Source organism: Micromys minutus (genome assembly GCF_963924665.1).
Source record: "Micromys minutus genome assembly, chromosome: 1".
Classification (NCBI taxonomy): domain Eukaryota; kingdom Metazoa; phylum Chordata; class Mammalia; order Rodentia; family Muridae; genus Micromys; species Micromys minutus.
Genome location: NC_137969.1, coordinates 54,202,989 through 54,227,956, shown reverse-complemented (window position 1 = coordinate 54,227,956; position 24,968 = coordinate 54,202,989). Strand labels below are relative to the sequence as shown.

Here is a 24,968-nt window from a genome sequence, read left to right as displayed (position 1 = left end):
TATTTACACACATGTTCATGTGCACATGCATGTGTACCTGTACATACACCATGTGCACACACACACACACACACACACACATATAATGCACAATCACATACCAAGCAATTTAATGAAAGTGCATGTGAGAAGCAGACAGGTAGGAAAGAAGAAAAATAGGAAAAGGCTGCTAGGGACCCACTGCTGTGGTAGGAACTTTGCTGCCTGGGTCCCACTGGCAGTGGTGGAGAACAGTTGTGTGCAACAGCAGGAACCATGTACTCGAACTCATTCTTCTGCAAGAGAGAGAGGGGATGTATTACTTGGGACACCTGACAAGAGAGCCACTGTCAGACACCACCCCTGATCTGTGTTCCTGTTCTTGCAGGATTTGTCCATGGAGGAGGCTGCTCTGGAGGAGCTGACACAGAAGGTGGCCCAGGAGCACAAAGCCCATAGGTAAGGCAGATGGAGACCAAGAGTGTGCCCAGTCAACACAACACACTTCCTGGATCCTCCCTACTCTTGGCTGTACTTACCTGCTTCCTCCCTCCCTTCCATCCCTCTTCCTGTTTTTATCTTTTCTTCCTTCATCTCTTCCTCTCCCTTCCTGTCCTCCCTTTATTCTTTATTTTTATAAGTTTTTAATTAGATACTCTCTGTATTTACCTTTGCCCACCCCACTTTCCCCTCCCCCTCTACTTGTCTTCATAAAGGTGCACTGGCTCCCAATCACCCTTTCCACCTTGTGCCTTGGCATTCCCCTACACTGAAAAAAATGTGCCCTCACTGGACCAAAGGCCTCTTTTCACATTGATTCCAGACAATGCTATTCTCCACTGCATATGCAACTGGAGCCATGGGCCTCTCAATGCATGCTTTCCTTTTTAAAACTGTAGAAAAAAAAAAAAAAAAAACTTCACAGTCATGAGCAAACTGGTATCTTTTTAAAGTAGACAGCACTGTCCACAGAGGCATGTGGAAGAATTAGTGCTTTTAAGGCTATGTCTCCTAATTGAGTAATTTACCCTCCTTTCCTTATTTTTTGTTGAGTAAAAGGCCGCTGAATGTTAATGCCATAGTCAATCAGTTGCCATCCTTTGCGGTGGAAATGTTTGACATCCCCAGCGCTGTGGCTCTGGAGAGCCTTTAGGATACTTGGGGCTTCCAGTAGTTTTTGTACTGTTAACCCTTTCCTCCCGTGGTGCTGTTTGGATTGTAGTGGGATCCTGCCGGCAGAAGCTGAGCTGATGTATATCAACGAAGTAGAGCGTTTAGACGGGTTTGGACAGGAGATCTTCCCGGTGAAGGTAATGCATGGTCTCCGCCCTTGCACATTTCCAAACTTAATGTGGGTTGCCTTGGGACAACGTGGCTTCAGTTTCTCAGGGTCACGCGGCACAAGTTGATGAATTAGCTACTTTTTCCTCCCTGTGACTGGACAAGCAGCCGTTTAAAGGAGGAAGGTCTCCTGTAGCTCACAGTTGAAGGGAAAACAGCTTTCGGCCCTGGAGAAGGCATGGGGCAGCTGGTCACAGTGCATAAGCAACCAGCATGCAGCGTCATCAGGAAGCGGAATGGCTATAAAGGCAGGACTTGTCCTCATTACCTGTTTTCTCCTGAAAGGCTCTGCTACCTAAAAAGGTTCTATAGCTTTCCCAAACGGTATTACCAGCTGGTGATGATGTTTTCTTTTCTTTCTTTCTTTCTTTTTTTTTTTTTAAAGATTTATTATATATATATATATATATATATATATATATATATATATATATATATATAAATACACTGTAGCTGTCCTCAGACACACCAGAAGAGGGCATCAGATCTCATTACAGATGGTTATGAGCCACCATGTGGTTGATGGGAGTTGAACTTGGGACCTCTGGAAGAGGTTAAGTGCTTTTAACCACTGAGCCATCTCTCCAGCCCGTGATGACGTTTTCTAACATGCGGTTTATGGGGGACATTTCTCATCCTCAACACAGCAGTGTTAAGAAACTTGCTTTAGATAGAGGGCACTTCTTAGATCAGAGATTTGGGGTTTGATCTTCTGCAGACTCTCTGCCGATATAGGACATTCATCTAAATGAATCCATGCACCAGCACCTTAAAGTGTCAAAGGCCAGTCCTGTCTTTCTTACAGCAGGACAAGTAGCGAGCGCCCTGTGGATGTGCCCGGAGGCTAGCTAGGGGTTTCTTCTTGTGCCGAGTCTCTCTACTCTTCTTTGGATGTGGGGGTGACTGCTGGGAAAGCAGATTAAAACATCTCCAGTACGCAGTCACAGCTGATTTCTCCTGCTCTGCAGAGCTGTGTGTGGTGGGTGTTTTGTGGAGATCATGCCTAGGAAGTTGTTAAAGCGCATCACATCCATTGTAAGTGCCCCACCTACTGGAGTGGGTGTGTCTGAGAGCATCATGGAGCCTAGAATCCAGACTCATTTCTCCCTCTCTACCAACTCTTCAAAAGATGGCGTTCTACCAGGGACCCAGTGCGGCTTGCGCATCCCAGTGATCTGGGAGACGCCTGTGATTTTACTACTTCATTCTGTGCTGGTCCTGCCGGCTGCTTTCTGTGTATGATGTGCTCTGGCTCAGTTGCTTGCTTGCAGTTTGCCTTAATGAGAATGACCTGTGAGCATCGAACAGAATCAAGTAGGGTGGCTGTGCCTCGTGGTAAAGGCTAAATGGCTTTCTTTTAGATTTGTTTAATTTTTCTTTGGCTTCTCTAATGCCGCCCTTGGCCGGACTGTTATCCATTTTTCTCGAAGTGATTCCAGGTGAGCCCACCTGCGGCCCACTTACCACAGCCCTTATATAGTCATAACATTTTGTGTTATGGAATAAAATCAGTAAGCTTTTCTCTGTTTCTGCCAAACCACCTTCTTTGCCTGGAAGTTTGGGTTTCACAACCATCTACTTGTTTGCTTTTAGCATCCAGACTGTAGGGAGGGCGGCCAGTGAGGCTAGCACCGAAGTCTGCTTTGTAGAATCTCGGTGGGTTTCTAGCAGGTTCTTCGCGAGTTAGCTGCCTTCCTCAGAATGGGGCGACCAACAGTCAACAGATGGCAATTTGGGATAACGGTATCCTATTTTAAAAAATCTAATCCTTAAGACAGTAAAATTTTTTCAGAAATTAAAACATATATGAGAAATAGGCTGGAGAGGCGGCTGTGTGGTTAAGAGCACTTGCTGCTTTGGCAGAGGACACAGGTTTGGGTCCCACTTTCCACAAGACAGTTTTCATGGATGTCTTTAACTATAGTCCTAGGGAATCTGGTGCCCTCTTTTGTCTTGGGTGGGAACCAGACAGGCATACAGAACACAGAGCAAGCCAAAAAAAAAAAAAAAAAAAAACCATAAAAATAAATATTGAAAAATGATATACTAGAAATGGAAGAAAACAGGGATCACAGGGTGAGAGGAGGGAAGCTCATTAAAGCCACCACTTGAATGTGGGAGAGAAAGACTTGCAGGCTGCTTGGAATGTTTACTATCTGAGCCATTCAGGCCTGAAAAGAGGAGCCAAGAAAACAGAGGGGAGTGCCTAGTGGGTGGGGGTACCTGAGGGCGGGCATTGAAGGGTGGAGGGACCAGAGGGCTTGGACCCCAGTGGGGTAAGTGAGATTTCACACAAACTCAAGCGATTTCCATCTTTTCAAAGCATGTGGGTGGATAGCCTTTTCTTAAAAAAAAAAAAAAAAAAAAGAAATGAAAGAAAAGAAAAGAAAGGAAGAAAGCTAAAAGTTTAGTAGAGCTCAACAAATTAGAGAAAAATCCTAAAATTGCCCATAAATAGGATGTGGTAAAGAAAGATGCATGCAGTCGGGGAATCCTGCAGCTAGGATGCAGCCAGCTCTGTTGCTTCATGCATTCCATCTATGGGTTTGGGCTGCTAGGACCTTGAGCATACTGCAGACAAATGCTTAAGGTCAGTTTCCAACATCCCCCCCCCCCCCCCAGAGGCATCTCCCTTGCTCCACCCCCATGGGCCATATGCCCTCCCCACTCTCTTCATCCTTTCCCTAACATTGGTGCAGAAACCCGGGATGTCATCTTTTCACAACATTGGTGCCCCGTGACTTTTCCTTTCATTGGTACCCCGTCTTTTCCTTTCAGTCGGTGCTGCCTCTTGCCTTGTGTCTGCATTTTTTAAATGACAAATTATATATATGGTATAGAGTATTGAAATCTACGTGCATGTAGGACCAGAAGATCAAACTAACTCATGTGTCATTTCACAGTCTCAGTTATTTGTTTGTTCATTTGTTTATGGCTTTTATCTTGGCCCGCATCTCCTTACCCCTGTAGCCTCTGCCCCTTGCCACCCCACCCTCTGCTCCGATGAGCTCCACTCACTCCTTCCCCATGAACTCAGTGTTTGTCTCCCTGTGCCTTTCTCACTTCACTTAGAATAATGGCACCCACTGATGTAGGCCAGAGCATCTAATTCCATGTGCACGCGGTACCCCACTCTGTGGCATATATCCACACCGCACCCCACCTCACCTCTTCCTCACTCATCTCAGGCTGGGTAACCTTGGCTGCTGTGAATGGTGTGGTAAAGTCATGGTGGTAACAGGTGCCTTTTGTTGGTCTTCTGCAGGACAACCAGGGCAACAGCATGCACCTTGGCATTTTCTTCATGGGGATTTTTGTGAGGAACAGGATCGGAAGGCAAACAGTGACATACAGGTAATTTCTTCCTCCTTCTCCTTCAGTGGCCACACCAGACTGGGGTGAGTCACATTCTCTCAGTTCAGATGACATTAGCCGTTTTCAGGACTTATGGGGCTAGGGAGAAACCAGTAGTGCTTTGCCCGGAGGCTCAACCTTCCTTCCCAACTCCAGGGAATGTGCAGTTCAGGTCCACTGAGTCAGTGGGGCAGGCCTTGAGTGTGGGAAGGGCTGGCTCCATAGCCTTTGTTGAGAATGTCCCTGGCCATTTAGATCCAAAGCACATTCTTCCCATAGCCCTGCACCCTCTGTTTGACCATGTGCCGGACAACTACAAACTGATCTTTATCCTAACAAATGGGGATCAATGGCCTATAAAAGTGTATCTCAGAATATGTGGTTTGTGATAACAAATTAGTCGATTTGAGTATTTTGTTTTTTAAGTTACTTCTCTCTGTTTGTGTGGTGATCGTCTCCACCACACATCTGTCCACTGGCTGGCTCTCGGCATGGCTGCCTATAGGTTCTGTCATGTTTGCTCATTGTGTACAAGGGAGGTGTGGCCCCGTGTTGATTGACAGAATACCCTTCTTGCATGAGCCTCTGATGAGTGTTGCTGTGGGACCAAGGCAGGTAGTCAATGACAGTCGAAGTAGGCAAAGCTAATCCTGGCCTGGAAGCTTCTAGCACAAGCTCTCTGGATCAGGTAGAGCTGCGATTTTACAGTTTCCCAACCCAAACCATCCCAACTGGCTTGCTCACCCAGATCCCGCTCTGCCATTGTTTTATGATGTCACCCTCTTGCTCTCTGAAGCAAAAATGAGGAGAGAAACCTTAGAACTTAAACTTTTAAGGGCTAGGGATCGGTATCAGTTGGTAAAAATCTTACTAGGACACAAGGTTGGTGGGTGGAACCCAGATAAGAATTCTGGGAATGGGAGGTAGAGGCAAGCACATCCTGGGGCTCGCTGGTTAGCTAGGCTAACTTTCCTGGCGAGTTCTAGACCAGAGGGAGACTGTCTCAAAAACCAAGATGGATGGTGATCGGGGAATGACACCCAAGATTGTTGCCTGGATCACACACACATAAACACACACAGAGACAGACATACACACATGCACATAAATGAGCACCCGGCACATACATGTTGAACTGAAACAGTCTTGTACAGGTGTTAGAACTGGAGGCCCCTGTCAGGGTCAGATTCCCTCAGATAATGTTCCCAGGCGGGCACAGGGTGAGGACCGCCTGTAGAGTTTTGGCAGTTGTTTTGATGGGATTCGTCTGGAAGAATGAAGGTATCTCCTGTCTCTTAAGATCCTAACAGCCAGGCGTCTGTGTCAGGGAGCATGTGGAGACGGGACAGGACTCCTAGATATGTGTATGGGGCACAGCTGTTCTGGAATGGGCAGATGACTGGGGGTAACTGCAAAGCCCAGATAAAGAATTCACCCGTCCCTGATTCAGAGTGTCGATTTGCCGACTCAGGTTCTCACTAGTGTCTATATGGAATCTGCTCCAAGGAGGAGTGAACCAGCTGATTTTTCTACCTCAGGATGGGAGAATTGAACTTGGTGCAAGAGGCTGCCCCAGTGTAGGGAGTATCTATTGGGTGAGGAGCCCATGGTCTTCTGGGGTCTTGTGAGAGCTCTAATTCCAGAATTTCAAGCTCATACCAGAGTGGTGAGAAGTGAACATTTCAGCAGGCTCTTTTTCACGGTAGGAGGGCTTGCTAGAGCAGGAGACTGCAGAGCCGAGTCTTAAAGGCCTGGGGACACAGCGCAGAGTGTGCACTGTCTGCTCACACGAAAGAGGCCAATGTCCAGCACCATGAATCCAGTGTGTAGTGCTGGAAGCAGGAAGATCAGAAGTTCAAGGTCACCCTTAGCTATGTGCCAAGTTCCAGATCAGCCTGGAATACTTGAAACCTTGACTTAAGAAAAAAAAGGAGGGAGGGAGAGGAGAGAGAGTGAGAATGAACTTAGCAGAGGTTGGAGAAAATTCAGCGAGTGTGGTGGAATGCAGAGGGTAGGGCGGAGAGCTGGACAAGAGCTAGAGCGTTGTCTGAAGCGTGAGTGTCCAGAAGGCTGGGACCTGTCTCCAAGCAGAGTGGGAAGCAAGCACTTCTTCTTGGTGTCTGGCACCTGCTTCTGGGTCTAGATTCCTCAGACCCTGGCCGGCCACAGGCCCCATACACAGGTGGGTCCTCTGTGTCTTTCTTCACGTGTGTATCCATCTGAGTGAGCTCCCTTCACACCCATCGTAGCCAGGTCTCTGAAGGCAGGCAAGGGAGGTGTCCCTGCGTGTGCTTGGATCACTGGTGTGTCGGAACATCTATAGCCTCCGGGCATCGTTTTATAAGATAGTACAGTGAATGTTTACATTGCAACACAGCTTTGCTACATGTTGGGGGTCATTAAAACATTGGGGGGGTGAGCTTGGGAGGGAGGTGACAGGAACTTTTCAGATTTTTCTTTTAGCAACCCAAAAGGAAAAGCACATTTCACAAATATCATCATGCGGAAATAATTTAAATCTGTTGCCTGTGTGAGTTGGTACCCACTTGGCATTTCTTTCTGTCTTCTCTCTTGAGAGGTGGAGTATTTAAGCTTCCATTAGAAAGAATAGTTAAGTCATAACTGGAGGATGAGACCTTTTGCATGGTGAGTCCATGGACCATGTTTGAGTAAAGCTAGTCACATTTCTCTGGCCCAGGTGGAACGACATTGGCAGTGTTACCCACAGCAAAGCAGCAATCCTGTTGGAGCTGATTGACAAGGAGGAGACTGCGCTCTTCCACACCGTGAGTCCAGGGAGGGCCTGCACAGCTTTCAAGCTATCTACATCCTTCCCTGATGTGTGCCTGTTTGCCTGTTTAGCCTTTGATGGTGGGGCACATTGTTGTCATCTATGAAGTCCATACTCAGATCTCACACACACACACACACACACACACACACACACACACACACACACACACACAGGCACACACACATGTGTACACACACACTCTCACACACATACACAGGCACACACACACATACACACACATGCACACACACGTGTACACACACACAGGCACACACACGCACACAGGCACACACACATATGCACACACATATGTGCACACACACATATGTGCACACACACTCACACACACATACCTCCCTCACGTCAGGTTGGGCTGCATTCCTAGGTAGCCTGGGGCCCATGTAGCCCATGGTATCAGGGTTAGACACATCTGTACTCCATAAGGGACTCCATGCTGTTGAAGACATTCTTTCTAATACTTGCCTGGTCCCACACGACTTCTTGCAAGTGATGAATGTCCCCCCTGGCTTTGAAAGAAGATTCAAGTTTGTCCAGCATGCCATGGCACTTTGGTCACAGGCTTCTTCTTCAAGTGACTGCTAATTGTCAGCTTGCGTCGTCTGTTGCTGGCTGACATGGATCTTTCAGTCCCTTAGCCTACGCTGTCCGGACTCAGCTGACCCTCTCTCTGAGGCTCCCTTCTCAGGAGCCAGGACTGTTCCCCTAACCACACTGACTCTGGTTGGATGACATTAGTGTTAACTGTAGGCCTTGCCTCGACTCAATTGTTTTGAAAGTTCTGCATTAGAATTAGCAAGAACCTGTCAGTTCATCGATGCCAAACCAGGATCTTTAATGTGAAGAATTTATTAACCGATGGTCATTTCTACCATCATTGTTGGGCCATGGTGGTACAGGCTCCATTGAACTCAATGGTTGAACCACTTCCTGACCTGCATGTTTTTTGTTTTTTCTTTTTCCTTTTTCACAAAAGGGGACGGGGTAGATGCTTAAACCAAACAATCTTGGTAAAGTGAATATCTCATCAAACATGAATATCTCATCAAACAGATGTTCATTTTCCCATCTCTTCTTTTTCAAGGATGATATAGAAAATGCCAAGTACATTTCTCGGCTATTTACCACACGGCACAAATTTTACAAACAGAACAAGATCTGCACCGAGTAAGTGAATGTCTCTCGCTCACCGTCTCTCTGAATGGCTCAGTCCTATTAAATTGAGTGCCTCTGTGAGGTTGCGGTCCCCGGTTTCCATTCATTCTTTCCCCTTGATCCTTCTAGAAACCGTAGGAAGAGACTAAAGGCAGTCAGGAGGGAGAGAAGTTTAAGTGCAGTCTACTGCAATCCATGTGCCTAGAGAGACAATCATTCCCAAATTGACTATAAATGTTTAACTTCCCGGATGGGTGGGCCACATCAGTGCCTTTTCCGGCACTCGGCTCTGGGTTCGGAAGAGCCTAACTGCTCCCAATTTGCCCAGGTGCCCCTCCGTGTTAGATGCGGACTATATTCAGAAGTGGGGAACGGCGTGATGAGCCAACTTAAAAGAGAAGATGCAGTCGCCGGCTCGGCCTGTTTCCGCTCACAGTTGGCTAACCCTGCGTGCGCTCCTGGGTCGTGCCATCTGACTGCAAATGAGAGGCCAGGGTAATTAGAGGGGGATTTGGAAGGCACTCCGAGATGGCACGCATCTGTGTGTCTTTTTAATTTAGTTCAGAAATAAAGATGATAAGTCTGAGTCTGATTGAGGGCACTTCCTCGTGGCCTGACCTCGGAGATGGCGTGCCGGGGGCCCAACTCTGCCATTGCCTTTACTTTGGTTGCTTTCAAAAGGCGGCCCTCAGCAGACTGCATTTGCCGCTTGGGCCCCCAAGGTGTTTAATTTTGCTTCAAAGAGCTTTAGGGATGTAAATGTCAGAGGGAAGCTGTCTTTCCACTCCCACAGTGGGCATATCCAAGCAGGGTAGGCTACCACTGTACAGCAGGTGCCGCTGGAGAAGGCAGCTGCTCAGAACTGGATCCCCAGGTCAAGGCACTTTTCTCTTCTTCCATGCCCCACGGGTTGTTTCAAATCAGGCACTGTGGTTGACCGCTGTTAGGGTCTAAGAGTATAGCTCATGCATCTCATAGTCTAGGCCTACCAGCAAAGATGGGAGAGATGTGTGAGCGGGCCAAGCAAGGTCCTAACCTTGTCTTCTACAGACTGTCATAACCACCCCACACATAGGGTTGCCTTTGAACTTGGCTGGTGGCCTTGACACCCTCGAGAATTCTGTAGCTGCCTCCCGTGTGGTGGATATGAGCCCATTTCATAGTTCCAGTCTTCTGATTCGACCGTCTCTCAGTGAATGGATCATTGCTGTGTTCATGCTTAGCATATCTTCTGTGGTCTGTGTTGACTGACATGTGTGAAGAGTGTGTATGATGCTGGAGTCCGAGAACCCTGCTCTGGGGGAACCCTGCAGGGGAAACACACTTGTACTCACACCTCCTCTTTCCCACACACACTTTGAGCTCTGTAATCTCAGGTCAAGGGCATCCCTCCAGAGTTTTCCACAACTCGAACTGTCTCAACAGCCTCCTTCTCCATCCAGGGCTGCCCACTCAGGAACCATTCAAGCTTGTCCTGCAGCCTCTGCTCCTGCAGACCTGGTCCTTACCAGATGGATGCCTCACTCCAGGATTCCGTTGCTGCGCCTTTGACCTGGAGAGGAAGAGTTGGAGGGCCATGCTTAACTTGGGGATGAGAGCTCTAACCTGCCAAGCTGTTAAACTTACCAACATTACTGCATTTGTCTCTGTGGTTTCAGCAGAGCAAAGATAGTTATCAGCAAGCTGGTAGAAGGGGGAAATCTCCAAATAAGGAGAGTCTTTCTTTGAGGAGTTTTAGCCCAGTGAAAAGTTTGTATTTTATTTTAAACACCGTGTGGCCCCGACACCTCCTGATATCGGCTCTCAAGGGTGAACACCCTCTGTTTCTGCTCTGTTCACCTCTCTGTTGTTGTTTAATCGATGCTGGGGTGCTCTCTCTGTAACAGACTTGCTGTGTTGGGGATATACATCAGTTTTGGAATGTTTGCCCAGCATTCGCTGGCTTTGACCCCTAGCATCAGAACCGAAGTTAAAACAAACAGATAAGACATCTGGCCTGGTAAACATCTGCAGTGCATACTGTCTTTATGGGCTCAAAGTGAAAAATATTTTCTCCATTTTGGAATTTTATTTAAACTGGAGGCATTTTAAAAATATATTTATTATGCGCACAGGTACACACTGGACGCTGTTTTAAAAGTCCATGTGCTGTGAGGTTTCTAGTCTTTATTTCTCTCATGATATCTCTATAGAAATAAGCCTCATTCCCCCCGTAATAGCAAGGAAAGAATTATAGAAATGTGTGTTTTGAACATTTTGGGTATAAAAGAAGAACCGCATGAGAGTTTGTAGTGTTGGTGTACAGGAGTGAACTGTCCACAGGCGTGTACTGTATGTGCTGTAAGCTATGCGTGCAGGTGTGAACTGTGTGTACTGTGTTTACAGGTGTGAACTGTGTACTGGGAGGCAGGCCTCGCTGGTCTGGCTTGTCTCCTCCTTAACCTTCCTTGTCTTTCTGAACTTTTGTTCTTTTGATCGGCAATAATGATAGTTCTCATTTTTAATCTTTCATATAGACAGTCAAATTCCCCACCCCCAATCAGACGCCAGCCCACCTGGAGCCGGTCCTCACTGGTGAGTACACTCCTCTGTCGGTGGTGTCTGGCTGTTGGCATAAAGGTTTGGTTACAGATTTGAGGGGTGGTGGGTGACTAGGGTGCCATGACCCGGGGAGATAAGCTGAAAGTATGGAAGGCCATCATTCACTTGCTGGAGGTGTGGTAATCCTGCTGTGTCCCGCTCTCCCATGGACACCTCTCTCCTCTCTACATGTGGTTTGAGGTGCTCATCTTTCTGGTGACATGTCCCAGTTGTAAGTGCTGCAGTTAGAGTCGAGCAAACCAGCCAGAAAATGCTTTTTAAATGAACTGCAACCAAACAACGGGCTCAGTAAATAGAATGGTTTGGTTGGATGGAGCATTTCCTAATTTCCAGGCTTCAGTCAGTCAGCCCCTGCCTTTGGCTGACTTTCTTACTTGTTAAGAGCTGTTCTCTTTGCTGGTGACATGGCCGGGAAGCCCAGCTGTAGGGTCTCTGTGTTTAAGGATTTCACAAGGGTGACAGGATACATCTGTGCTTTCTTTTCTGCTTCTCTTGTGATAGCTCTTTGAGGTGTGACTTTTTACAGATAGTCAGAACAAACTCATGGCCTTCCTACTCTGCCGAATGTACAGGTCCCTGGAGTTACTAACAGGAACAGCAAAGGGAATCTTTGCACTTCACCTGTCTTCAACTTACCTCATAGAAGGTTTGGAGGACATTTTTGGGTTTTTCTTAGAAAGAGCATAACACAGACTCTTAGAACTCTAGGGTTGAACCACATGGGAAGTCCTAAGCCCATGTGGCTATTGCTGATGTTGGTGTGACTCTGTCTCCTGTGATCCTTTCATTTCGGCTGTCTAGAAGGACCCACTGCGCCTTCTCTGGGAGCACAGGGCATTTGCTTACACACTGGTCGCCACTCTCCATTGTTAATGCGGTCCTCCTTTTTCCCTGCATCTCCCTTTCTTGTCGGTAAGATCAAGGGATAACAGACTCCATGATCCACAGAACCTCCCTTTTTTTAAACTTGAATAAGGTGGTCTATGGGGTCTGGGTTCTGAGGTCTCTCTTCACCTCCCTGTAGGTCTGTAATATCCTTACAGGTGAGACAACAGACTAGAGTCTTGATTGTCCTTGCTGGTACACATCTTGACTTCCTTGCCAATCTGTCTTTCTCTTTTATGACACCTGTTCTTACGGCTTTTGTTGTTATTGTTGTCAAGTTGACACAAACCCCTGGATATACGTGATATACAGAGTCTCATTTGAAAACTTGCTTCCATCCCATTGGCTTGGGCATGTCTGCAGAACATTTACTGCTTTGCTAATTGATGTAGGAAGGCCCAGCTCACTGTGGGCAGTGCCATCCCTGGGCAGGTGGGTCTGGATTATATAAGATGTATATATATTACTGTGACCTGTAAGCAGGCAAACACTTTCTTCCCCCAAGTTGCTTTTGGTCATGGCGTTTTATCATAGTAGTTGAAACCAAATGAGACCATCTGTGTTGCATTTATTTCTCTATTAGTCTGAAAAAAAATTAGAACAAACAAACAAACAAACAAATAAATAAAATAAAATATCAGAATAGATTGGTCATTGACATAGTTTGGTAAAAGAATATTTGCCAAACATGTAACAGGTGGGCAATTTTAGGTGGATCTAGCTCCATACCCTCCTTGGTCATAAAAAGAAAGAAAGGAAGGAAGGAAGGAAGGAAGGAAGGAAGGAAGGAAGGAAGGAAGGAAGAGAAAAAAGAAATTGAATTAGCTATTACTGGCTTTTCACTGTAAACTTTGTGCACTCCATAAAGCCACTTATTGATTGATTTTAATATGAGCAGGCAACAGCCATAGATAGCCAAGCTCCTTTATGTGCCTGCCTTTGCTTTGTCCTTATTATCTCCCAGTGAACAAAGCAGACAGTCCATACCCACTGTGGGAAATTTTAGTTGATTTGTGTGTTGTCAACAAGAGGGAGAACACTTTGAAATTGCAACTCTAACACCATCCACCGGGACTTGTGGGATGAACAGAAGTTCTCAGTTCATCCCAATGCTTCCTTCCTCTATGATTCCTGGTAACTTTTGGATCCCTCATTTTCCTGTCCTTCCTTGTTACCCGACTGATGCCTGGAAACTCACTCTGTAGACCAGGCTAGTATCGAAGGCACAGAGCTAGCTTCGCCTTCCTCTGCTTCCCAAGTGCTAGCATTAAAGGCGTATGCCAACAAGCCCAGTTTCCGAATCAGTTATCTTGAGATCTATAAGGCCAGCAGAGCTAGAGACATATTGTCCACTCTGGTGCTTTATATATTTTAATCCTTCCCCTGCCTCCACACAAGAAGTGTGCCCTCATCTGCAGCAGGAAGTAGTTCAGACTGATCTAAAGAGCCACATTTAAGACTCAGTGGGAGAGCTTCTGCCTTGGTTTGGAGGGTGTCCTTACTGCCTGGTCCATGCCACATTTGCTTCTGCAGTGTCATTGACACCGTGGGTATCATATATTGGACTCCTATGTAAACTCACCTCTGGGTCAAGCTGGATGCAGCCCTGACCGTACAGGAGCCTCCTGTGGTGCTGTGAACTGGGACCGTGGGCTCTGCTGCTGTGTAAGGAAGTGTAGGCCTGGGAAGGAGCCAGTTTTGAACAAAGCAAAGCAAATTTCCTTCGTTCTGTTTCTTGGATGGGTGCATCTCTTCTGATTACATCTGTTACAAAGGCCAGTGCTGAAGAGCATCAAATGGCTGCTCCTGATGATGGATGATGGCCGCTTTCCCTCTCTGACCTCTAACCTCTTTTAGCTGTCCTGAGTGAGCTTCACTACCAGATGGGAACGTGGGTCTATGGAAGAGGGTGGGTCAGAAGGGTGACCTACGGTGATGTGGTGTGCGTCTCTGGGTTTCGGGGTGGCTTCCTGGCACCTCTCAACAGTCTTTGTGACTTCCCCAGCTCTGTTTTCTCTGTTTCAGCCAAGGCAGCAGCCGTATATCCTGCCTCCCATGCATGTCCAGTGCAGTGAGCACTACTCGGAGACACATACTTCCCAAGGTAACTATAGCTGCTCCTCCTGCCTCTTAAAGACAGAAGGCTGAGTCCTAGGGCCCAGCACAGAAGCTTGCTTGAAGATGTCAAAGATGATTTGATGGCAACAATGTCATTGTTTGATCTCTGTGGCTACACTGTCATTGTTTGATGGGGGTTGGGGGTAGGGGGCAACATTGTCATTGTCTGATTGAGGTGGAAACATTGTCATTGTCTGATCACAGGTGGAAACATTGCCATTGTCTGATCACTCAATGGTCACTCAGCATATCAGCTACCTAGAAAGAAGACCCCCAGTCAAGTGGAGGCTGAGTTACTGTTTCCTTCTCTTCTGCCCATTCTTAGTGGGCCAGTGTTGGGAGATGGACAGCCCAGCCCTCCCCCCAAACACACTTCACCCTCAGTGCAGACACCAGCTGCTTGGAGCACCCATGTAGTGATGGAGTGACTGGGAGAAACTCACCATGGTCATTCAGTGCTTTTTTTCAGTCTCCCTTCTGGCTCTTTTGTCATGTACAAGAATGAGCATGGTTTTAGTAGTCATGATGTGTTGGGTGCTGAGCTGGGGACTTGTTTGACCACAGTAAACCTGAGCTACTACTGTTTCCATGCAGCTCTCTCTCTCTCTCTCTCTCTCTCTCTCTCTCTCTCTCTCTCTCTCTCTCTCTCACCCCTCTCCCTCTCCCTCCCTCCCTCCCTCCCTCTCTCTCTCCCCTCTCCCTTTCTCTCCCCCTCTTTCCCTCTCACTCCCTCTCCCTCTCCCCCTCCCCCTCTTTCCCTCTCACTCCCCCCCCCCCCCCGTGTGTGTGTCTGTGCATTAGTACACCCTCACATCTTGTGTGTGTAGGCCAGAGATCCATGCTGGGTGTTTTTCCTCCCTCCACTTTCACCTTTTGAAACACATTTTGTCACTAAACCCGTCACTCACCACTTGGCTAGATTGGAGGTGAGTGGATCCTCCTGGCTCCTGTTTCCCAGCCATACAATGGTGGGATGACAGGCTCTAGTGGCCACACCAACATTTTTACAGTGTGTGCTGAAGATCCAGACCCAGGACCTCGCTTCCGGCTGGGCTATCACCCCAGCTAAGTTCGAGCTATCTCTTTTATCAGCAAACCATTAAACCCTTTTATCGATGAGTTAACTACATCTTTAAAATGCGATCAAAAGCCTTACATGCTGTGTGCTTTATGAGTCACGGGTGTCTGGTACCCTCTCTTAGCTGTCCTGAAGCTGCTGCAGTTTGAAGACTGGAGCATGAACCCTAACATCTAGTGGGCTCGTACTTTTTATGAACAGCCTAGCAAGACACCGGATCCTTCGGAGGTGGATAAATCCTCACACTTTGCTCTCCTTGTTTCTCCTGCCTCGATTTTATTTTGTCTACACTTCCTTTTCAGATAGTTGGATTGTTTTATTAAGATTTGTTTATTTAATTGTATATAAGTGTATATTGTAAAATATATGAGTGCTGACATGTGTATAATGGCATATAAACCATTTGGTATACCATCTGAATTATATACCATTTGAATTCCTTGACCGTGGAAGCCAGAAGAACATGACAGGTCTTCTAAAACTGGGGTTACAACAGTTGTGAGTGTACATAGGGGTTCTGGAAACCAAATCTGTGGACTCCACCGCAGCTATCTGACCCGGAGCCATCCTTCCCGTCCCAGTTGGATGCTGCTGACCTCAGTTCTCCTCATCTTTCCTTGTCTCCCCTGCTCAGAAAAGTGTATCGGCAGGAGGATGGCTTCCTAGTGCGCTTGTGTGTATGTGGTATCCAGAGTGGGCCTGACATAGAAACTGGTTTTTAGTAGCTCGTGAGCTAGGGAGGTGACTCAGTAATTGTCTTGGCTGGGACTTCTATGCTAAAACACCATAAGCAAAAGCAAAGGGGAGGAAAGGGTTATTTCAGCTTACAATCCTCTATCACTGAGGGAAGTTAGAACAGGAACTCAAGGCGGGAAGTGACACAAATGACATGCAGGCACTGTTTACTGGCTCCTTTCCCATGGCCTAATCAGCCTGACTCTTTAGACCACCAAAGACCACCTGCCCAGGGTGGCACATCCATAGGAAGCTGGGCCCTCCCACAATAATCAAGACTATGCCCCACAGACTTGTCAGTCATATGGAAGCATTTTCTTGATTGCCATGTCTTTTCCATATATAAAGCTGACATAAAAGCTAGGTGGTGGGGCAGCTCAGTCACTAGCTGAGCCAGACTGAGGGCCTCAGAACTCACGCAGATCTGGGGGAGGGTGCTAACCCAGCTGAAGCCCAGCCTTGGCGGCGGAGATGGCAACTCCTGAGCAAGAGGGCTAGTGAGACTAGCCGGTTTCAGAGCCCTGCCTGAATAAATGAAATACAAGAGTGGCCAAGGATGCTTCTCAGCACAAATGGTGCTCCTCCATGTGAATGCATGTGCATGCCCCCACGAACATGCATGCATCTATATACATACATGCACCCATATACACTCATCCCTCCACATACATGAAAGCCCCTACAAACATGTATTCCTCCACGTATACACATGTTCCTATATCCATGCATGTCTCCACATACACACATGCCTCCACATACATGAAAGCTCCTACAAGCATGCATGCCCCCACATACTTACATACCTCCTTGTACACGCATGCCTCCACAAACAGGCAAGCCTTCACATACATGTGTGCATCCACATACATGCACACCATAAATACACATGAAAACAGTTTTTGTAGCTCAGTACTTTCTTGCAGCTTTTGTTTCCTTTACAGGAAGTAATCTTGACGGCAGAGCTAAAGGGCAGTTTCAGGAACACCTCGAAAAGCTCCTGATTCTGACTCAGCCATCCACAGGCTGCTGCTTAGAAACCATGGCCCTGCTGGCCACACTGTTGGTCCTACTGCTTTCTGAATGCTCAGCAATCCGTTAGGTTAAGAGCCCCTTTCTGATGTAGTCAGAGACAGCAATTCCGAGGGTGGGGAAGTTTCATGTCTATTGCTCTATTAAACCTTTGACTTCCTGGCCCAGATATCCGGTTCTGCCCCTAAGCTGTGCACAAGAGGCCAGCTCTACCCAACAAGCGCCTCATTGTTTGAATCTAATTATAGCGAAGTTGAGACTTAGCCTAGGCGTCGCCCACTCTGTGCGCTTTCTTTGCAGTGTGTTCTGACATGTTCTATGCCCGTTATCCCAGAGGACAGTCCTCTGTGACATGCGTGACGAGATCTTAAGATCTCTTTGGGACACGTTTTGGTAATTCGCTCCAGGGACATAGGGACAGCTCTGTCGAAACAGGGTGATGATGCATGTGGGGCTTCACGTTGCTCTGTTTGACTTTTTGCAGACAGCATTTTCCCTGGGAACGAAGAAGCCTTGTATTGCAATTCTCACAACAGCCTGGACCTGAACTACTTGAACGGCACAGTCACCAATGGCAGCGTGTGCAGCGTCCACAGTGTCAACTCCCTCAGCTGCTCCCAAAGCTTCATCCAGGCGTCTCCGCTGTCCTCCAGCCTCAGCATCCCAGGAAGTGACATCATGAGGGCCGATTACATCCCCAGCCACCGCCACAGCACCATCATTGTGCCGTCTTACCGGCCAACCCCAGATTACGAGACAGTCATGCGGCAGATGAAGAGGGGGCTGATGCATGCAGACAGCCAGAGCCGCTCTCTCCGTAACCTCAATATCATCAACACCCATGCCTATAACCAGCCCGAGGAACTGGTGTACAGCCAGCCGGAGATGCGGGAGAGGCACCCCTACACAGTCCCGTATGCACCCCAGGGGGGCTACGGTCACAAGCTTGTTAATCCATCTGATCAGATGAACCCCCAAAATAGTGCAATGCCTAGCAAGCCGGGGGCCAGCTCCATATCACACACAGTGAGCACCCCAGAACTAGCCAACATGCAGCTCCAAGGAGCCCAATACTATAGCACAGCCCATATGCTCAAGAACTATCTCTTCAGGCCACCACCCCCTTACCCTAGGCCCCGCCCTGCCACCAGCACCCCAGACCTTGCCAGCCACCGCCACAAGTATGTCAGCGGCAGTAGCCCTGATCTGGTAACTCGGAAAGTGCAGCTCTCCGTAAAGACCTTCCAGGAGGACAGCTCTCCTGTGGTCCATCAGTCTCTGCAGGAGGTGAGCGAGCCCCTGACAGCCACCAAGCACCATGGAGGCACGGTGAATAAACGCCACAGCCTGGAGGTGATGAATAGCATGGTCCGAGGCATGGAGGCCATGACACTGAAGTCGCTCAATATCCCTATGGCTCGTCGCAACACACTTCGGGAGCAGGGCCCTTCTGAGGAGGCAGGCGGCCACGACGTGCATGGGCTCCCCCAGTATCACCACAAGAAGACATTCTCAGACGCCACCATGCTGATCCACAGCAGTGAGAGCGAGGAAGAGGAGGAGGCCCCGGAGGCAGCACCTCAGATCCCTGCACTTCGGGAGAAAGTGGAATACAGTGCCCAGCTGCAGGCTGCCCTGGCCCGTATTCCCAACAGACCCCCACCTGAGTACCCAGGGCCAAGAAAAAGTGTCAGTAATGGGGCACTGAGACAGGACCAGGGGACCCTCCTTCCTGCCATGGCCAGGGCCAGGGTGCTGAGACATGGACCAGCCAAGGCCCTCAGTGTCTCCCGGGCTGAGCAGCTGGTTGTCAATGGGGCCTCTCTCGGTCCCTCCATCTCTGAACCTGACCTAACCAGCGTGAAGGAGCGGGTCAAGAAAGAACCTGTGAAGGAAAGGCCGGTGTCAGAGATGTTCTCCCTGGAGGACAGCATTATAGAGAGAGAAATGATGATTAGGGTGAGTGTCCTCACTCCCGGGTCATCACTCACGGTAGGAAGCCCGGGAGCTGGAGGCCTGGAGGAGGGAGGCTTCAGGGAGCGTTTCGGGATTTAAGGGGTTGTGGGTATTTCAGGTAAGAGTGATGATGTCACCAGATGTCAGGGATGCTTTTTCAAATAACGCTCTCTGTCCCACTGCCATTCCTGGTTTATGGCTGGTGTACTTTGGTACAAGAACATCTTAGTGATTGGGTATGTTCCTGAGTTTACTACTGGGCTTCAGTCCCTGTCAAATCTGCTCTGTGAGAAGCTCACATGTGTGTGCACATTCATTGTGCATGCATGCATACCATGTACGAAGATACCCTGCTACAGTGGTGTTACAGATGCGCCCAGCCTAGAAAGCCAGTTTTGTTGTTGGGGCAAAAGCACACGATGATAGATGTATATAAACAAGAAAATAAACACCTCTTACAATGAGAATATTGTTGGGTTGTAGTTGCTGCTGGAAAAAAAAAATTCCCCATTACTGTTTTTCCTGGAAATCCTGACCTCCTTAAAAAGCCATCCAATTATGTAGCTAATTGAGCCAATCGACTTCTTTTCCACTCCCCACAGCTGTGCTCCGGTCAGGACCTCTGGAAGACTCGTTATGTTACACTTGCTTTGTTGGAGGTCATTAAGTTCATTGCTAAGTCTTCCTAACTCATCCTTGGGAATCAACCCAGAGGGAGGAAGCGAAGGCTAGTTTTACAGAAGCCACACTGCTGGGCTCAGAGATCAAATCCAGCCTTGTTACTTTAGAACTGAGGCGGTTCAACTCTGAGGCTCTGGTGGTCAGCAGGGTGGAGACACCAAGAAGCAGCGTGGATGGACTTTAATGCTTCTTCCTTTGCAGATGGAGAAGGATGGTGGAGTTTGTACCCGTGCCTTTAGGATTTAAAACACACACACACACACACACACACACACACACACACACACACACACACACACACTTTGGCTGGGGATGGAATGAAATTGGGGGGGTGGGTACCATGAGGAGACAGCTTCCACAGCTTGGAGAAAAGTAATTCATTGGTGTGAAGTGAGGTTTCAACACTTTCTGGCTCCAGGCCTTTTAAGAACCGACTTTGTTTCAGGAATCTGTCACTCTGAGCATTGAGCTTGAAGGTCAGCCCTGCCAAGTTGAAACTTAATGATGTCCACATGATCTTGTAACCTCATCTGGGTCATCCCCATTTCTTACCCAGATTAAACCAATAGCCTCCAGCCATGACGCTGGTGCTGGTCCTCACTTGGAAGCAGCGCATGAACCGAGGAAGAGTGAAGAGGCGTTCTCTGCTTTTCTCCTCCCTCGGTTCTGGTTATCCCAGGATGGTGGATTATTCTGACTGGCAGATTTCACCAGTTAGCTTCTAGCTCAAGAATGTGACTGCCCACGTCTATGTTCCTTCCCCTGTTAGAGCCCCTCACCCAGCCTCATAAAACTAGGAGTTCATAGGCTTCTCCCCTTGCTCAGTGCCCCAGCCTCAGAGAAGCACCAGGAGGTCCCCAAGAAGGCCACCCCTGCCAATGGCTCCAACACCCAAGATGAATCTTTGTCTTGAAGTCTGTGTATGTACTCACTGGCCTAGGGAGCATTCACACAGCTTCCAAACTCCTCAGTGTATGGAGAGCAGGAAAGACGGCTCCAGAAGCCGCCCCAGACCCCCTTACTAAGAGAACAGAGAGAAACCTCAAGCCCTTGGGAACTGGAGTGACAGGGGATGGGTATAGGGAGAGCTTCTTGTGTGATGAGTGGTTCAGAAGCTGCCATCAGGGGCCCATCCTTTGACCCTGCCACCACCTTGAAGACACTTTTCACTTCCCAGCCTTGAGCTGGGAGCTGGGTGCGGAGAGCAAAGAAAGCCAACCTGGGCCTTCTAGTTTGATTTAGACATGACTGACAGTTTCGCACCTAAGAGGGAGGCCAGTTCTCCCAAGGTAGATAGTGAGCCTTTCCAGTGAGCCCTCTGGAGGCAGAGGTGGGAGGATTGCTGAAAAGTCTGAGGACACCCAGGATGACACAATGAGACTTCCACTCGGCCTGGGAAGCATTTCAAAATCCCAACGGAAAGAGAGGATAGGAAGGAATTACCTTTCACAAAACTGAGCTAAAAAGCAAGTAAGTCCAAAGTCATCCCAAGGGCCTGCTTGGTATGGAGACACCAGGACTGTTTTCGATGGTCCCATAGCCACCCATCCAATCCTTATGGCTTGCCCTCTTTCCAGTGCTCCTTTGGCTGTCCCTGGGTCAGCCTGTCACCCGAGCAGTTGTCCTATTGGTAGCATCCTTCACAAAGGCATCCCACCCATTGTAGGTAACACCATGGTGGCAATGAGGCCCATGCAAGATTGTCCCTACCACTCCGCCCCCACCCTGTCCAACAGGATGGCTCCATCAAGACGTTTGTTTCTCCGGGAGTTAATAAAGAATAAAATAACAAGGCTACTACTCCATCCATAGGACTCACAGGCATCTGCAGACTGCCATTGCTTCTGTCCATAACCAAATGTTCTTTTACACATTAGTCCCTAAATGTCTAGGAGAAAGTGATTTTCATGAGATGTGCCCAGTAGGCTTCCAGCAGTAAACAGAAGGTCCCACACCCCTGCTATTTCCAAGGACACAAGGGTGTCCAACAGTGGTCCCAACAACCAGCCCTGACTCCACCAGGTTCAGCCTAAAGATGAGAGGGAGGTTGAGGGAGAGCCCGCCTGTCCACCCTCCAGTCAAGCCCTTCAGTAACGGACAGTAGTCATTGCCCTTTGTTATTCCTGAATGAGCTCAAAGCTCAAAGGCTTGGTGGGTCGTCATCTGTGGCCAGCCTGGGGTGGTGGTGACCTCGTTAAGCTGTGGTAGGCCCTAGGCCCTGTTCTGGGGCTGGCAAAGCAGATGTCATGGGGATAAGGAGTAAGTGTAAGATTCAGGTCTTCAGTCTGAGCCCCTCAGGGTAGTTCCCCTTTTGCTAATGTGTGTGGCACTGGTGTGTGTGGCCATAGTTAAAAACACAGAGGCTGGCAGGTTTTACACCATTAGTCGGTACACAAGGCCTGCTCTTGTGAGGGACTCCAATGGTACTCCTCTGTTTTCAGCCTGTATTTTTCTAAAGTATATTGTATGAACTCCCTTTTTGTTCTCTTATAAAGCCCCCCACCCTGGGGAGGGGGGCAAGGTATGTTTGTTGGGGAGCCTGTCTTTATCTTTCTAACGTATGAGTTAATTAAAAATAAAAGCCCTAGGGTCCTGTAAGAACTGGCTTCTCTGGGCATGATGGGAATAATGGGAAGGCTGTGTTTGAATTTGCCCTGCTGGTAGCGAATGTCTGCATTCCTTGGCTGGGGAGTTACAGATTTGGGGAGATTAAAACGCATTCCAGCCTTCCCCTGGAATTATAAACAATGAGAACGTGTCTTTTCTTGCCGAAAGAATCTAGAGAAACAGAAGAGGATGGGCCTGCAGGGACAGAAGAGACCGCTGATGTTCGCAGCACTCAACGGGCTCTCGGTGGCCCGAGTCTCTGGGCGGGAAGACCATCACCATGATGCCACCCGAGTCCCCATAGATGAGAGGGTGAGTTCTGGGCTTGTCAGGTGCGACTTGGTCTCTGTGCTTCCAGATTCCAGAGGTTTCTCTCTGCCGGGACCTGTCAGTGCTGCTTGCCTTGGGGGTTAATTCTTTCAACTGAAGAAGACTTGGTCCAAGTGTGCTGTGTTAGAGCCGACCCTTTTCCAACATCTCCTGCTTCCTCGTTCTGATCTCTGTACTTTATCTAGTTGGCATATTGATGCTTGATTAAAAAGTCTAGCCCCAGGGCTGGTGAGGCAGCTCAGTGGGTGTAGGAGCTTGTTGCCAAGTGTGATCACCTGAATTCAATCCCTGGAACCCACGGAGTGGGAAGAGCGAGCTGTCTTCCTCAAGGTGTGCTCTGACCTCCACACAACTTGCTTCCCTCCCCCAAATAAACAGTAACAAGGAAAGACCACCTCCTCCAGGCTGAGTGAGCTCTTTAGTTCTTCACTATTCCTTAATCATAAGGAGGTGATGTAATTATCAATCCCTTATGCATTTTGTCAGGTTTTCCTGTTTATTAAGGACAAATGCAAAGTTGCCTTCTGATGTGACTGACATTCTTTCCTTGGACAATTGAATGAATCCAAATATGGACTCATTTTAGACACACCAAAGGCTGATGGGGGAAATGTTAAAAAAACAAAATCTTTATTTTCTACAATGAGATAATTAAGTTTCTAAAACTACGGAAGATGTTTTTTGTAAGATGCCCAAGTTGATTTCTCCAAGTGTCACACGCCGGAGTTTTAGGTGTTAGGGCTCTTTGGTTAGGTGTTGAGAGTGGTGGTTCTGTGTCACTGTGGAGAAAGGACCCCTGAAACTGTCTAGCTTACTGCCAGAAGGCCCAGAACCTGATTTCCTACGTTTACCGAATAACATTTAGAGTGTTCTATATTTCTGCCAGCAGACACTTGGTATTAGAATGTTTTCTGAGTTAGGACGGACATTTTCCCAGTCGATGCCATGTATTTGAAATTAGTACTTTGGCCAAGGAAGGGCATAGGTGGGGGGGTGGGGTAGGGAAGGGGTCATGAGAGTTAATCCTCAGCGCTCTACCTCTGTGAACTGGTAACCTGTGGTTTAATTCAGTGAACCCTGCTGTGAGAAAAGGATGCTTGGACAGTTGGGAATAACAAGGAGTATAAGCAGTTTGAATTTCAACTTAAGCCAGTCTCTGCAGTATGTGTGTAGCATGTAGCTTTGCAGTATGTATGTAGCTTTGCAGTATGTGTGTAGCATGAAGCTTTGCAGTATGTATGTAATTTTGCAGTATGTGTGTAGCATGTAGCTTTGCAGTATATATGTAATTTTGCAGTATGTGTGTAGCATGTAGCTTTGCAGTATGTATGTAACTTTGCAGTATGTATGTAACATGAAGCTTTGCAGTATGTATGTAGCATGTAGCTTTGCAGTATGTGTGTAGCATGAAGCTTTGCAGTATGTATGTAGCATGTAGCTTTGCAGTATATTGCTGAGTGAGAAGGGAAATGGCCCTCAGACCACAGACTTAGCAGCAGGTAGGGGTAGCAATGAGGGCCATAGCTGAGTACCCACTGACTCTCCATCTTGAAGTTCTCCCCTCCCTCACCCCGACTCCCCGACGGGGAGTAGTAAGAGCCTGCTTTGCTCTGTTGAGTTGGGAGAGCTGATGCCTGCTTCCCTTGCAGCTCAGAGCCCTGAAGAAGAAGCTGGAAGATGGAATGGTGTTCACGGAGTACGAACAGATCCCAAACAAAAAGGCCAATGGCATCTTCAGCACCGCCACACTGCCAGAAAACGCGGAGCGCAGCCGGATCCGAGAAGTTGTTCCTTATGAGGAGAATCGAGTGGAGCTCATCCCGACCAAAGAAAACAACACAGGCTATATCAACGCCTCCCACATCAAGGTGAGGGGTGTTGTCAGAGGCAGATGGCAAGATGCCTGTACGAACTAAACCCATTACTGCAGAGAGCCTTTCTGCTGTGCTAACCTGCCCTAAGCTGTGCCTTTGTTGGTTTGTGACTCTCGGGGTGGATGTTGGAGCAGTCCCAGCCTCTACTGTTACTGATGTTTTCACTATTTTCCACAGCAGCACAAACTATTGCTTCTTCTTTATAAGACCACAGGCAATTTGCTTTAGAGCCAAAATCTAAATTTCAGTGCTGTTCATAAGAATAGAGCGATCTATACACATGCCGCGGCTGGTTGCACAGCAGATCCTCAGTCATAGTGGAAATATGAGGTTCCTTTTTTTTTTTTTAGATTTATTTGTTTTTATTTTATGTGTATGTTTGCCTGTGTGTGTGTATGTACGATGTGTGCATTCCTGTAGAGGCAGGAAGAGG

General features: G+C 48.0%; 1 protein-coding gene across 1 annotated transcript in view; it reads left to right on the top strand.

Moving 5' to 3' along the window:
- PTPN14 (protein tyrosine phosphatase non-receptor type 14) overlaps positions 1-24,968 on the top strand; it is a 90,534-nt gene that overhangs the window by 45,792 nt on the left and 19,774 nt on the right. The window contains exons 5-14 of the mRNA XM_080931467.1: positions 368-438; positions 1,202-1,289; positions 4,586-4,674; positions 7,373-7,460; positions 8,571-8,653; positions 11,158-11,215; positions 14,153-14,231; positions 17,572-19,046; positions 22,500-22,643; positions 24,311-24,529. Of these exons, the coding sequence (XP_080787593.1) occupies positions 368-438; positions 1,202-1,289; positions 4,586-4,674; positions 7,373-7,460; positions 8,571-8,653; positions 11,158-11,215; positions 14,153-14,231; positions 17,572-19,046; positions 22,500-22,643; positions 24,311-24,529 (2,394 nt within the window). The remainder of the gene's footprint in view (positions 1-367; positions 439-1,201; positions 1,290-4,585; positions 4,675-7,372; positions 7,461-8,570; positions 8,654-11,157; positions 11,216-14,152; positions 14,232-17,571; positions 19,047-22,499; positions 22,644-24,310; positions 24,530-24,968) is intronic.